The sequence below is a fragment of the Carcharodon carcharias genome, chromosome 11 (genome assembly GCF_017639515.1).
Source record: "Carcharodon carcharias isolate sCarCar2 chromosome 11, sCarCar2.pri, whole genome shotgun sequence".
Lineage (NCBI taxonomy): Eukaryota > Metazoa > Chordata > Chondrichthyes > Lamniformes > Lamnidae > Carcharodon > Carcharodon carcharias.
Genome location: NC_054477.1, coordinates 31566222 through 31581319, shown reverse-complemented (window position 1 = coordinate 31581319; position 15098 = coordinate 31566222). Strand labels below are relative to the sequence as shown.

At 41.0% G+C, this 15098-nt stretch overlaps 1 protein-coding gene across 1 annotated transcript in view; it reads left to right on the top strand.

Annotated features, from left to right (window-relative positions):
- Positions 1 to 15098, top strand: part of LOC121283863 (rho guanine nucleotide exchange factor 17-like) — a 502814-nt gene that overhangs the window by 304277 nt on the left and 183439 nt on the right. Inside the window, exon 3 of the mRNA XM_041198663.1 lies at positions 2000 to 2182. Within this exon, the coding sequence (XP_041054597.1) occupies positions 2000 to 2182 (183 nt within the window). The remainder of the gene's footprint in view (positions 1 to 1999; positions 2183 to 15098) is intronic.

Here is a 15098-nt window from a genome sequence, read left to right as displayed (position 1 = left end):
AAGTGACCCGGAACCTTTGATTGGATTACAGTCCAGGAACTCACAGCTGTTCGGTATCATCATGAGGAACTGTTGGCAATTCAAGAAGTTTCTTTACATCTTGTCTCTCTTGTCTTTGGGTCAGTCACATTTTAGGCTTTTGTGGCAGCTTCTTTGGGCCACACACGTCAGGTTCTTTGTGGCCCAGGATTCAGTAATTCATATTAACTCTGATCCCCACACTTCCTGTGCTCTTGGGCAGGGGCTCAGACTGCCAAGGCAGCTGGCTGATGAAATTTTACACAGAAGGACAGTCAAAGGATTCCCTGAATCCTGAGCCAAGAAATAAATGCTGTGCACTGCGAAACACATCGTTCACAGTTGGCAGTTCTGCTCTCTGGGCTCAGCATTTTTTAAACTTCACTAGTAACATCCTTGGGCCGAGCATGTCATTTGTGGAAAGAAATCTATCGGGATGTCAGATACCTTGGGATGCCATCACAAATACAAATTTGGGAATGAACAAATGATTATTTAATAATATAAAGTATAATGTGTATTCTGTACAATGTTAATGTTTTGTATTATCACATGTAACGTAGTATGTATGTTGTATTATACTGCTATATTATGGGCTGGATTTTGCAGTCAGTGGGGGAGCAATGGCGCTTACCACTGATCTAGATCTGGCAAGATCCACCAAGATCTAGCAAGTTCTATAGTGTGGTTTTCCCCTATCTGAAGACTGTTTAAATCTCACGCCACGTCAAGGGGATGTCTTGGCATGGAGCAGCAATGATGTCGGCAAACAGCCAATCACATTAAAGTTTTCAAACGCGATGCAACCAGGAAAACAAAAGCACCACATTGCTTCACTTTTAATTTAAATACTTCAGGTGCAAAATAAATTATTGTGATTGGATTAATATGGAAGGTAAAATACAAATAAACCTAAAATTTAAAAACAAAAGTGAAATTTGTGAGCGTTATGGAGAAATTTGATATTCCACAAATATCAAGTTAGCTTCTCAGGGACAGTAAAGGTGTTTAGCAGCAATTATGGAGTTAGAACACAATTAAAACAGTGACACCTCATTCAACAAGGTACAAAAGGGATGTCTCAACTTCACACTCTCTGGAGAAGTATAATATCACTGGTAACTGCATCTGGAGTTCTGCGTTATCCTGCACATGTGCAGACTCCAGAAGTTGTTGTCAGTTTCAGTGGAGTGACAGTTTCACCATTATTACCAATAAATCTACATAAATCTAGGCTTGTATGTTATACAATATATTTCACTATATAGATCTTATTGTGTATTATGCCGTACAATATAAATGATGCTACCTGCCACATACATGTAATACCTGCAATTTATTACATGTTTTGTTGCATGAAAATGAAGTATTATAATAATATTATCATAAGATGGGTGCTATTCAGCCCCACACCTCGATGAGATCTCTGCTCTCCTCCAGCCCTGACCTCTTGTGTATTCCCGTTTTGAATTGGTTCACCATTGGCTGACATATTTCCACAGTTTTCTGAACATTGTTTGATAGGAAAATGTTTCAGAATTTGTCAACAAATTGGGCCTAAGCTTGATTCTCAGTCTGCACCGGGTTTGCTGATCATGGGGAGAGCAACAATTGGCTCAACTTCCCAGGCTCCTTCAAAAAATGGGCATTTGATTGTTTTCCTGTCACAGCTTCATGTTGCTTTAGACACTGTGCTTGAGCCAAGAAACTTAAAAACTGCACAATATCTATAATAGGCAGCACATGAGGATCAGAATTTAAAATGAGGTTTGGAATTGGAATCAGTCATGCACATTTCACAGGTTTGGCAAAGGCCACCATAATACTATTAATGTTGTAAACTGTCCAACATCACCTATTTTTAGAAGAGGCAATAAAACAGAGCCTGATTCTATGGAATTCCAGTGGATAATGATAGCTGATTTATTGATCATCTTTACTGCTGCTGATTATTAATTGGTTCAATATTTCTCTCTGACAGGGATACATGAGGCCTCTGAAGCAGCCGGAGAATTCATGTATCTGTGATCTGGCCCTTGTGGATGATATGTTTTTCCAGATTCCAGAAATCCTGGAGCATCATGAGAAGTTCTTAGAGCAGGCGCATCATTGTGTCCTAAACTGGCACGAGAAACAGAAAGTGGGCGACCTGATGATTGAAACAGTGAGTACTGCACAAACATACACATCTTCCATATGAAGAAAAATAAACACAGCTAGAGTGGGGTTGGAAGGAACTGAGTTCTGGCTGGCTGGACACCATTTGCTTTCTGTATTCCTGCAGCTGTTTCTCCTTCACAAAGCAAGTCTGAAACAAGCTCCAGTTGGAGATTAGTACATGTTACATGAGCAGATCATTTGATCAAAGTACGTTGCTTTCCTCATTTGCTCTTCTTCCATTTAGGATACCTCAACAGAAGGGTCAACCTCTACTGGTTACCATATTGATGCAGCACAAGAGTATGTCAATATTATTGATTTTGCCAGCCATACTGAACTTGTTTGTACAATGTAACTGTGATGGTTTAGCTGGTTGGGACATGCTCCAGTGTCACTATACTGTGCTGTTTATGATGGAGTCTATATTCGAAGCTGAGCATTTACGACACAATACAGCGAGATATGCTATATCATGAGCATTTTAGAACAGAGTGGACCAAGATTCAAAATATTTTCTAAAGAAGTACCCTTGAATACATTTCAGTTTGGGTGCAAGATTCAAAGTATTTGCACAGCAACATCTTGCATGTCTGTAGAACCTTAAATGCAGTAAAACATCCCAAGATGCTTCACAGGAGCATTAATCAACAAGATTGACACTGAGGAACAAATAGTTCAATGATTTGTCCTGCACCCCTGTCTTTAACAACAAAATTAATATATTTTTAAGACTTTAGCAATTTGCCAGTTTTTCCATAGTTTTACAACTTAACAAAGTCGTTGATGCTGAAAAAACATTAAAAGTCAGTACTCCAGTAATTAGAATTGGAAGTGTTATGGGTTACAACATAACATCAAGGTCTACTTGACCGGATAAATCACTCTGGTTTTTTTCAAGTTTATAGCATTATCTGAACTCCTCAATCATGTTGACAATTTTTGTTTAACACCCTAAGTTCAAGCTATGTGTTATTTTTTCCCCAAAAAACCTTATAACTAGAAGGGGTGCATCTTATCACCTGTACCTTCCATATTGTAAGGCATGGAAAGTAAATGTGCTTCCATGTGTTGACTTGGAAGAATAGCAATTTGCCAGTTTTTCCGTAGTTTTCTTTATTCATATATGTAAAAAACAGTATCTCCATTTTGGAATCAAGGAGGCAAGGGAGGAGATCACAGGGACTCTGACCCAAATTTTTAATTCCTCTCTGGCCACGGGGGAGGTGCCAGAGGACTGGAGAATAGCCAATGTGGTTCCGCTATTTAAGAAGGGTTGTAGAGATAAACCAGGGAACTGCAGACCAGTGAGTCTCACGTCAGTGGTAGGGAAATTATTGGAGAAAACGCTGAAGGAGAGAATCTATCTCCACTTGGAGAGGCACAATTTGATCAGGGATAGTCAGCATGGCTTTGTCAGAGGGAGGTCATGCCTAATAAATTTGAATTTTTTGAGGAGGTGACCATGTATGTAGATGAAGGTAGTGCAGTTGACACAGTTTATATGGATTTCAGCAAAGCCTTTGACAAGGTCCCACGTGGGAGACTTATAAAAAAGGCACATGCACATGGGATACAGGGTAATTTGATAAGGTGCATTCAAAATTGGCTTAGTTGTAGGAGACAGAGGATGATGACAGAAGGTTGCTTTAGTGACTGGAAGCCAGTGTCCAGTGGTGTACCTCAGGGATCTGTGCTGGGTCCCCTATTATTTGTCATTCATATAAAAGACATAGATGACCATGTGGGGGGTAGGATTAGTAAGTTTGCGAATGACACAAAGATTGGCTGGGCGGTTAACAGTGAGGTTGAGTGTCTTGGGCTACAGGAAGATATAGACAGGATGGTCAAATGGGCAGATAAGTGGCAGATGGAATTTAACCCTGAAAAGTGTGAGGTGATACACTTTGGAAGGAGTAATTTGACAAGGAAGTATTCAATGAACGACATGACACTAGGAAGTTCTGAAGAACAAAGGGACCTTGGCGTGTGTGTCCATAGATCTCTGAAGGCAGAGGGGCATGTTATTGGGGTGGTGAAACAGGTTTATGGGACACTTGCCTTTATCAATCAAGGCATAGATTACAAAAGTAGGGAGGTCATGTTGGAGTTGGATAAAACCTTGGTGAGGCCATAGCTGGAGTACTGTGTGCATTTCTGGTTACCACATTATAGGGAGGATGTGATTGCACTGGAGGGGGTGTAGAGGAGATTCTCCAGGATGTTGTCTGGGATGAAACATTTAAGTTATAAAGAGAGACTGGATAGACTTGGTTTGTTTTCGTTGGAGCAGAGAAGACTGAGGGGCGACCTGATCGAGGTGTACAAGATTATGAGGGGCATGGACAGGGTGGATAAGGAGCAGCTGTTCCCCTTAGTTGAAGGGTCAGTCACGAGGGGACACAAGTTCAAGTTAAGGGGCAGGAGGTTTAGGGGGGATGTGAGGAAAAACTTTTTTACCCAGAGGGTGGTGACGGTCTGGAATGCACTGCCTGGGAGGGTGGTGGAGGCGGGTTGCCTCACATCCTTTAGAAAGCACCAGGATGAGCACTTGGCACCTCATAACATTCAAGGCTATGGGCCAAATGCTGGTAAATGGGATTAGGTAGGTAGGTCAGGTGTTTCTCACGTGTCGGTGCAGACTCGATGGGCTGAAGGGCCTCTTCTGCACTGTGTGATTCTGTGAATAGCTACACTGGGAGTAAAATTAGAATGAGATTAGAATGACAGAAAATGCTGGAAATACTCAGAATATGATATGGGTTTCTGTTGTTCCTTTTCTCCCTGCAGTGAATGCTGAAAAGTACATATTCCTGGAGGGTATTCCCTTAATATTTCAAAATAAAGATCGATGCTTCTAGAATTTAAATAGAATTTTTATATTTACGTGACTTGGATCACTGCCATTCTTTTGGTCTGTTGGTTTGGTAAAGAAAAATCCTTCAGAATGATCCTTGCTACTGTTGTGAAAATCCTTTGCCAAAGGCAGAGTTGTCAACCATGGCCACAGACACAGTGGAGTTCCAGCTATCCTTGAGGAAAATGAGGATTATTATTACTACCACCACCATTACTAGTCAATCCCCTGGGGATATAAGACATCGTGAAGTCTTCAGGTGAAACAGTGTTAGAAGGCGAGGGGTATTTGGACCAACGCATACAGGTGTAGTTCAGTACCCAGTTTAATGTCATACCTTCAGTTGTATTATATATTTTTTCCATCACAACTCCTCATTGTCACATTTATAATGGAAAATGCTGGTGTAAACTATCACGCTTTAATTACACTCTCCCACCAGTGGTGGTACTCCAGAGTGAATAGTTCTTATAGGGCGTTTACATTGCAAATGTCATATAGGAATTTTTAATTGAAAGAAATGGGGGTTGTAAGCAGCTGTAAGATTTTTTAATAGTTATATTTTGAAAACATTGCTTCTCTTCCTCTTTTTCAATTATATTACCATAAGCAGGAAGAAACTGCACAGTTTTGAAATAACAGGCAAACAGTGAAGGGCCTGGTTGAACATTCTGTATCAAAATTTCTTGGGCTTGCAACAGTAATATTCAGTTGGCATTATTATTTCTGGAGGTTAGAATACCCCAATGGTTGTGGAAGATTTACTGCCTAGTGATTGCAAAGGTGCATTGCTCATCTGAACAAGTTTTTTTCCAAGCATAAACTTTATTCATAAAATTTGTAAAAGTACATTACAAAACATTTCAAATTGAAAACTGCAGCAAGTGCAACAACAGTCAACTTTTCTTCATACATCATATTGCACTCTGAGGTGCCTCAAAACAATTGCAATACTCTCGATATTTACAATATACATTCCATGTCAGGCCTACAGCCCAAGGGGTTCTACACAGTTTCTAGCCTCTTGGTCTACTATGGCTGAAAGGCCTGAGGTAGCGACCTTTCCCCATTCTACCTCTGTGACAGCTGCCCCAAGCTTTAGTGCATCCCTCAGCACGTTGTCCTGGACATGGAATGTGGCAACACACAGTCAAGGACAACTCTTTTCACTGGAAGACCAGCAAGTTTCAGGCAGACCAAAGAGTATCTTTCACCAAACTGATGGTCCTCCAGCTGCAGTTGATGCTTATCTTGATGTGCATGCCTGGGAACAGCCCATAAAGCATAGAGTCTGCTTCACGGAGCTGCTTTCGATGAACCTCGACGAAAATCACTGCATCTCTCTCCAGACCCTCTGTGCAAAGGCACATTCCAGAAGGAGATCAACAATGGTCTCTTTCCCACCACAGCCACCTCAAGAGCACCTTGTGAAGGGGCTTAGACTCCTGGCATACAGGAACTGACAAGGAGGCTCCTTCTCACCACTAGCCAAGCTACGTCTTAGTGCTCATTTCAAAGTTCTAGCGATGAGGCATTCTGCCAAATCCGACAGGATCTACCAAATCCTTTTCCCACAGGGCCCCTCGGATGTTAACGTGCCAACACCAGAAATTAAAATGGGTTGAAGCTACATAGCAGCAGACCCAAGTTGGCATACTCTTATTTTTAATTAATTTTCTGATGCGCCAGAATTTCAGGATTTGCCATTTGTTAAGTTAGGACACAGAGCCAAATCTGGCATTAGATTTTTATGCTTTTGTTCTTTCTTATTATGCCTTCTCCATGTTTAAACACTCTATGATTGGTTCATTGGGTAGGGGTGTGCTGGTCGACCATTGGTTCTGCCAGGCTTTTTTTTTAACCGCATCTTGGGACTGAATTTTTCCCTCATCAGGCGGATGCGCGCCTGACCTGAATGAGAGCAAAGTAGTGCGCGATGACATCAGGCGTCCCGACATCATTGTGCACTGTCACGATATTTCAATCAGCGAGTGCACGCGAGAGGCGGCAGCGCGCCCGCCGACAATTTAGAGACCTATTAGGGCCCTTAATTAATTAAATCAGATTTTTCGCTGCCTGTCAAACTGTTCGGTTGGCAGGCGGCCGAATAAACCAAGCAGCCATTGCATTTTTTGCAAAACCTCATCTACAGGTGGGATGAGGTTTCAACCAGTGATTTTTTAAAAAACTTTAAAAAACATGCCCCTGCTCATGCCCTGACAAAGTCACATGAGGGGACATGTTTTTCACATTTTTTAAACTCTTTATTTATGTTTTTAAAATTCTTCAGCTCCCTGAGGCAGCTCTGTGCCTTCAGGAGCTTTCAGCGCGCGCATCTGTGCTCGCTCTCCTCCCGCCCCCACCCCGGTAGCGCTCAGCATTGCAGCAGGTGAAATCACGGTCCAGGCGCGGTATATTTTGCGACCCCTCCTGGGCCTGCCCGCTGGGCCTTCCCAACAAGGTGGGTGACTGCCACATGATACTTTGAAGCCACTTTACTTCATCAGATAACACCTGAAACAACTGCACCAGTATCTAGCTTGAATTCTGTGGGGTGACCTCCAACCTCTAATTTAATGCTCCAGTAATTATTTTTTGTTTCATTGACTTCTCCTAGGAAGGTTATTTGTTTTTCTTCCTCTTCTTGAATTTGATTTGACCTTATTATTTTCTCTTGTGAGCTACTTGTATTTTAGATCAGCAGACATTTTTAAAGTGTCCTAACTTTCCACAGTTGTCACCCTCTTCTCTCTCTGCAGGGCATTCTTTCTGTTTATACAGGGTTTTCCCGCCACACCGAGAATGTCTCAAGATGGTGGTTGGCGTACTTTTTCCTGCTTTTGTGGGCTTTTGCTTTATTGTGCTTTTTTTTTGTCTAACATATTGAACGGCTTCACTAATTTTTTCCAAGCGACATCACTTTCCTCACGAACAGCCACTCTGTTTAGCTTCTTAAACTCGGTTTGTCATGGTATTTGCACTGCCTTTGTGAGAGGTCAATCTTCTCTAGTTTGCAAGAGATCTGATAGGATTTCATCGAAGACCCTAACTACTGTACGCTCACGTATTCATCTCTGAGAATCCCATAGTTGCATTTCTTTGCGAGCTAGTACAAGGCATTTATGAATAATCCATGTATTCGCCAAGTTTTTGTTTCCTCTCATTAAATTTCACTTGCTCAATGATCAATTTTTTTTCAAACACTGTATTACACATCGAATGCCTGGTGGACTTCATTGCATGAGTTTGAAACCCCATTGACTCCCTATCTCGCTATTATCATTTGCAATTGCCCCTACTGTATAGTGTAAAGTACTGACCTGATCCTTTTGTTCCGTCTTATGCAAATCTGAAGGTGTTCTGTATCTGGAGAATCCCTTCCTCCAATTGCCCAGCATTGAGCCTGTTGTGAGCCTTCAGCACTTCGGAAAGTTTCAGAGAGTGGCAATGTGGAGTCCATGCTTGTACTAAACTTTGGATCTGCAGCTGCATCAGTAGTTTGCCTTGTAGATTGTGATCTGTACTCACAGCTGTCTGGACTCTGTGTCTCCTTGCATCTGCTGAAACCACAATGCTCTATTTTCAAGTGAGTCTTCAATCTTTTTTCCTTTGCGTCCTTTTTCAAAGTATTAGTAGGTCTTTCAGACCTGCAGTCTGCATTTGGAATTTTTATGGGCCTTTTACGCTCTGTCCACTACCACCATGTTTCATCTTTAGTTCAAGGTCTAGATGGAGTTTCTTTAGGGTTTGCCTATCTCCCTAAGAAAGCTACTTTTGTCTGTAATTCATAAAAAGAAACATTCTTGTTCATTTGCAGATCTATATACGCCTCAGTACTCAACACAAGGTTGTACCCCTGCTTCCCACTGGATTCAGTTACTTAATTATGTGACATTGCATCATGGTTACCTCAGTAATGGGAGGCTATGGCATAGCGGTATTGTTGCTGGACTAGTAATCCAGAGACCCAGGTAATTCTCTGGGGACATGGGTTCAAATCTCAACATGGCAGATGGTGGAATTTGAATCCCATAAAAATGTGGAATTAAAAGCCTGATGATGGCCGGGAAATCGTTGTTGATTGTTGCAAAAATCCATCTGGTTCACTAATGTCCTTTAGGGAAGGAAATCTGCTGTCCCTACTTGGCCTGGCCTGCACTTGACCCCAGACCCATGGCAATGTGGTTGACTCTTAAAAATGCCTCTGAAATGACCTAGCAAGCCACTCAGTTGTCATCACCACCTTCTCAAGGGCAACTAGGAATGGGCAATAAATGCTGGCCCAGCCAGCGAAGCCCACATCCCTTGAATGAATAAAATAAAATTAAAAAGTAGTTACATCAGTATCAGGTGCTCCTCATGTTAACCCTTTACTCGACAGTTGAGTCCCCCCAGACTGTAATCCCTAAACAATCAGTGAATTGATGAAAACCTCCACTTTATATGCTGTTAGGCTTGCTGTAAAAACCCTTTAAAATGTTACACCCCATTGAATGAGATCGAACTGAGTTTTTAATAGTGCACTAACTTCATATACCCTCCCTGACCCTGAGAAGCTACTTTCATGTGTAGGGAATGTCAAATTTTCCATTATGATTTTTTTAAAAATCCACAAATTTTTAAAAAACATTCTTTTAAAAGTTTGCTTATAACATTTTGGTTTCTGTCCTAATCCAAGCATAAACTTTCAGTTCCCAAAATAAATTAAATTAAAAGTGAGGGATAATCAGTGCTTTTAATTTCCTGATCTGCTGTCTGTGAGAATACTTCAATGTGTTTGGCTGCTTACCATGCTTGATGATATCACTGTTGCCTGGAGATCCCCTTGACTTGGCACCAGCTTTGGCTGCCAACAGAAAAGAGGGAATCCATTCTATCAAGATTGCTAGATCCTTGTGGGTAGCTATCCATGTTTCACTGCTGACTGAAAAACCCAGCCAGTTTTGTTTCATAATAGCTCCTGTGAAGCACCTTGGGATTCTTTACTACATTAACGGTGCTATATAAATACAGATTGTTGTTGGTGTATGATGGTGCGTATCATAATTTAATAATCCCTTGTGTGAGAGAGAAAAAAAAGTCTTTTACCCTCCCCTTTTGTGTTTCTAGTGCTAATCTTAAATATATTTGGTAAATACAAAGCGAAAGCTGCAAATGCTGGAATACACTGCTAATCAGCTTGTTTCTGTAAATAGAAAGAACAGATTAATGTTTTGAGTGTAACCCTTGGTCAGGAAGTTGTTCCTAAATATGTGCCCTTTGTTATTGACTCTTTAGCTAGTAGAACACTTGACAAATGAAAACAAATTCCTAACTGTAGAGGCAATATTAGCACGACCCTGATGGTGATTGGCTTGCTGGTTAGTGAGTGTATCAGGGAGCCTAATCAACGTGGATAACTTTTTTTTAAGGAGATTCTCCAATTCTCTAATTTTAAGCAAAAGCAGGGCAGTGCTCCATTCACAGTATAGACATACACCGCAGTTCCAAGCTCGTAACTTAGCTTTTCTGCTTCAAGATGCTGATAGAACTGCAAGATATTTCCAGCTTTTTCTGTTTTTATTTTAAATCAGTGTGAAAGAATTGGGCAAAAGAAGTTTACATGAGGAAGTGATCAACTTCAGGGGTATGCTTTTTCTGATGCCAGCATTATTTTGCTTAATGTTGCCTGTTCCGAAACACAGCAGTCTTGGAGGTAATTATTGGAGTATTTTGGCGCAGGTCAATCTTTCAGAATCAGTCTGGGTAACATGACATAAGATACAAATTAAGAAAAGGATAAATATGATGAGAAAAGAACAAAAGCATTCCATTGTTAGTGAAACCTGTCAAGGTGCAGCGCATTAGTGTTTGAGTTCAATTACACTGGGACCCAGTGCTGCAATTCAGGCTCAAATATTCAAATACTGAACAAGCATTAACAGAGCTATTCTGGTTGTTCTGAGTCATGAATTGTAACCTGGGCTTAGAGGTCACAGGATGGGTTAATGGAGTTAACCTTAATAAACTGAGATGCCTTGATATATTTTGCAAATACCCAGGTTAGATTGCTGGAGCTTCTGTAGTTATACCAGGATTTTCCTTTCACATAGTTCAGAATCTATATATGAGAATGCTGAGGACAGATAATGTTGTTTCATCATATAGAAGTTGTAATTTCAGGTGTAATATTTGGAAGTGCTGAGGGCCCATTAATGGAACTATCCAGTCTTACTGGATGACCAATTTTAGTATTGGTGTGAAGTACCAATGCCAAAGTTATACTCTAAATCCAGTCTAGAAGAGGACACCTCACTCTCCTTCCCTCTGTAGTTAGGTTGGACTTTGACACTGTATTTATATTGCAACTGCTTAGTGCTAGTAACACTTCAAACCAACACAGTAAATGTAACTTGAGTGGCAGCTGGAGTGAAGTCATCCCCCCGAGGGGTCTCTGCTTGACATCAACTTCAGGTTACCATCTGTAACTCGGCTGATTCTATATTGCAGGCTATTTTGTGCAGATCTAGCCTCTGATGTGTATCAACAGGTTAGTCAAGTATTGTGGAATCCTATTAAAGAAAAAGGGAGAGAACTGACAAATTTGTGCTTCCGTTACAGGGTATCTTGCAGCAGGTTTGTATATTGGTAATTGGATCATGGAAGTTGGTGTGACCTGAAAAGCTCAGTGCCAATTCATGAAGACTTAGCCCAATAAATCAAGCTAGATTTCAAACCTTGCACATAATCAGCAATAGAAACAGGAAATCATATAAAAGCACAGCAGGTCAGTTATGATAAAAGGTTTCACTGTATTCATTAACCTATCTTCTCTTTCAGATGTATGTGCAGTTTTTCTTTTCAACTCTACATGCATCCCAATACTAACTGACACCATCATTAATTCTGCTTTCTCAGGCATCATTCTACTCCCCTTCGTAAAAAGAAATACCCCTTACTCATCTATCCCCTCCAACTGCTCCCTCATCTATAACCTTCCTTTCCCCTCTAAGAACCTTGTCTATTTTGCTTGTCAGCCCTGCACCCTTCTTTCCACAAATTCCCAGGTTCCAATCCCTACAATCTAGCTTCTGTCCACCTCACAACAAAAAAATAGCCCTAGCGAAACGTTTGCTGTGACACTGATTGTGGTACGCCATCCCCCCTTCATTAAATCTGTCTACAGTATGTTTTGTGGTTATCCACAGAATCAAACTGCAATGACTCTCCTCAGTCATCTACCTATCTAAAGGCAGCAATGGCTTTCTTCCCTCCCCTATGCTGTCATAATAAGAAGCCCGTTGGATTTTTCTTAGCTCCTCCTCTTCATCTAGAAAATACCTCTTGGCAACATCATCAACAGGAGCAGTTAACTTTCACAAGTATAGATTATCTCCAGCTCTATCTCTCCAATATTTCTCTCAACACCTTGACTGCCTCCATGTTTTCAGAATGCTTATCCAACATCAATTTCTGGATGACTTCCTCTAGCTCAATATCATAAAGACCAAGATGATCACCCTCATCTCTAGCTGCCTTTAACTCTGTGCCCTTAGAACTGGCTCCATTTCTCTTCCTTGCTATTCTCTTGGGCTGAATCAGACTATTTGTAATCTTGGTATCCGATTTGACCTAGGCTGCTTATTGCCTCTTCTGCCACACTGCCAGCTTCTGTTCCAGCTTTAACACCTGCATGACATCATGGTTTAGTTACCTCCAGACTCTGGCTTCCCATCCCCATCCTCCATAAACTACAAATTGTCCAAAACTCTGCTGCATGTATTATGTTCAATTTGCCCATCAATCCTTTTAATTCCTCATCCTCCAGCGCATTAAATTCAAAATGCTTGTCTGTGGTCTACAAACCTGTCCGTGGCTTCACCCCTATCTCTTCAAACTCCTCCAGGTCAATATTCTGTTCCAAGCACACTATTTTCTTCTGTTCATTCTGCTTCCCTCTCCCACTGAAATTTCAACCAGATTGGTCCTACTTTTTTGAAGCTCTCTGATTAAGCCTTTCTGCCTCTATACCTCTGTCTCCATCTTTTAAAAATAAAATCTCCTCAAGATCCATTCTTTTGACCAAGCTTTCAATCAACTTTCCTAACCTCTCCTGTCAGCCTCCATTTTCCTTTGGCCTACATATGAAATATCATCTGACACTTCTTTACATCAAGGTTGCTTTTTAAAGCAGGTTGTCATTAGTGTGTCACCTATAATCCCAACTGAAGGTGGGCACAGGTGATGTTTTCACCCCTGTTAGTGTGTTTGTCTGTAAACGATATATCTCAAAAACCAATGACGGATTTCAATGAAGCATAGGTAGGTATGGCCCAAGGAAGAACTGGTTAGTTTTTAGTGAAAACGCAGATCCGGATCTGGATCCTGGAATTTTTAAAACGATCCATTAACATTGGGAGATGGCCAAATTGACTTTTTTTTAAAGAATGTTGAAGTTTGTTTTATTTAGAATGTTGCTGATTGTTTTAGAATGTTATGGATTGTCTCAGGTGTTGTGGTGGAATTTGTCACAGCTATCAAAATGTGAGCAGAGTTTTCAGAGCAGGCTGTTGGATGTGGATTGGCCTGAATCCTCCTCAGTGAAATGGAAGCTCTTAATGAAAAGATTTCTTTTTTCAGCTTTGTAGTTGCAGAGCATCATCCAGGCAGGGAAGAGCCTTAAGAAAGAGCTGTTTAATTGTAATAACATTGAGCTAACACAGCGTTGTGGAGATATGCATTCCACTGAGTGCCTTCTTCACTTGTACTTGTCTATTCAGTCCAGTCTTAAGACAGCCTTTCTTCTTAGAAGAGCTAAGCCAGGTTTCTGTAGATTTGCTGAGCTTTGCTGGCTACACATAAATCCTGACTGTAGACGAGTGCAGCTACAAGGGGCTGTGCTTAGTTTGTGTAGCAATAGTGATTGATTCAATGGCAGATTCCCAGAGGCACAATTTTGTGGGTGTACAATGCTGCCGGTTGTCTACACTATAGAGCTGTCTGCATAGAGTGCATTAATAGAGAGCAGGCAAACATGTGTGTTGCTACCTGTGCTTCTGTCATGCCAAAATATCTTTATACATAAGATTGCTACAGTGATGGAATGAGGACACTGTACATTCAAAACAACTTACACTTGGACATAAAGGATTTCAGAGTACTTTATAAAAAGAGGGGAGAAGTAGATGCCTGGCATGAAGTAAAGGACTTTTGGTGATATAAGGGGAAACTGAGGGCACAGTCAGCAAGATATAGATATACAGGACAAAGTGGCTTTGGAAGATAACTCCAAAGGAAAGAATTAAAATGTGTGAAAGACTGGAATATGTTCATGGGGAAGAGTACGGGAGAGAAAGCAACGCAACTGTTGGGATGCTTGACACACTTTGGCATGATGTGTGCCCAACCGCAATTTCCCCCACTGAGATATACATTTCCCATTGATCTCCTATGGCTTTGCTTATGAGTAGACTTCTAGACAGCATGGCCTTTCTCTTTGATAAATTGGCAATTTGTCTAGGTTATTTCGTGGTCAAAAAATGACATAAGTCTAGGCTGATTGCTGGGGTGAAGGGATTTTCTTATGAGGAAAGGTTGAGCAGGTTGGGCCTATATTCATTGGAGCTTAAAAGAATAAGAGGCTATCTTATTAAAACATATAAGTTTCTGAGGGGGCTTGACCGGGTAGATGCTGAGAGGAGGTTTCCCCTTGTGGAAGAATCAAAAACCAGGAGGCAAAAATAAGGGATCTCCCAGTTAAGACTGAGATGAGGAGAAATTTCAAAGGGTTGTTAGTCTTTGGAACTCTCTGCTCCAGAGAGTGGTGGAGGCAGGATCATTGAATATCTTTAAGGCAGAGATAGATAGATCCTTGACTAAACAAGGGAGTCAAAGTATATTGGGTAGGAAAGTGAAGTTGAGGCCACAATCAGATCAGCCATGATCTTATCAAATAGCAGAACATGCTCAAGGGGCATGCTCCTAATAGTGTTGGAAAATAGAGCTAGTTTAAGTAAGTTATATTTGTATTTTTGGGTGTTAGGAATGAGTTTCAGCTGTAAAGTTTAAGTTTGATTTGTATTTCTGT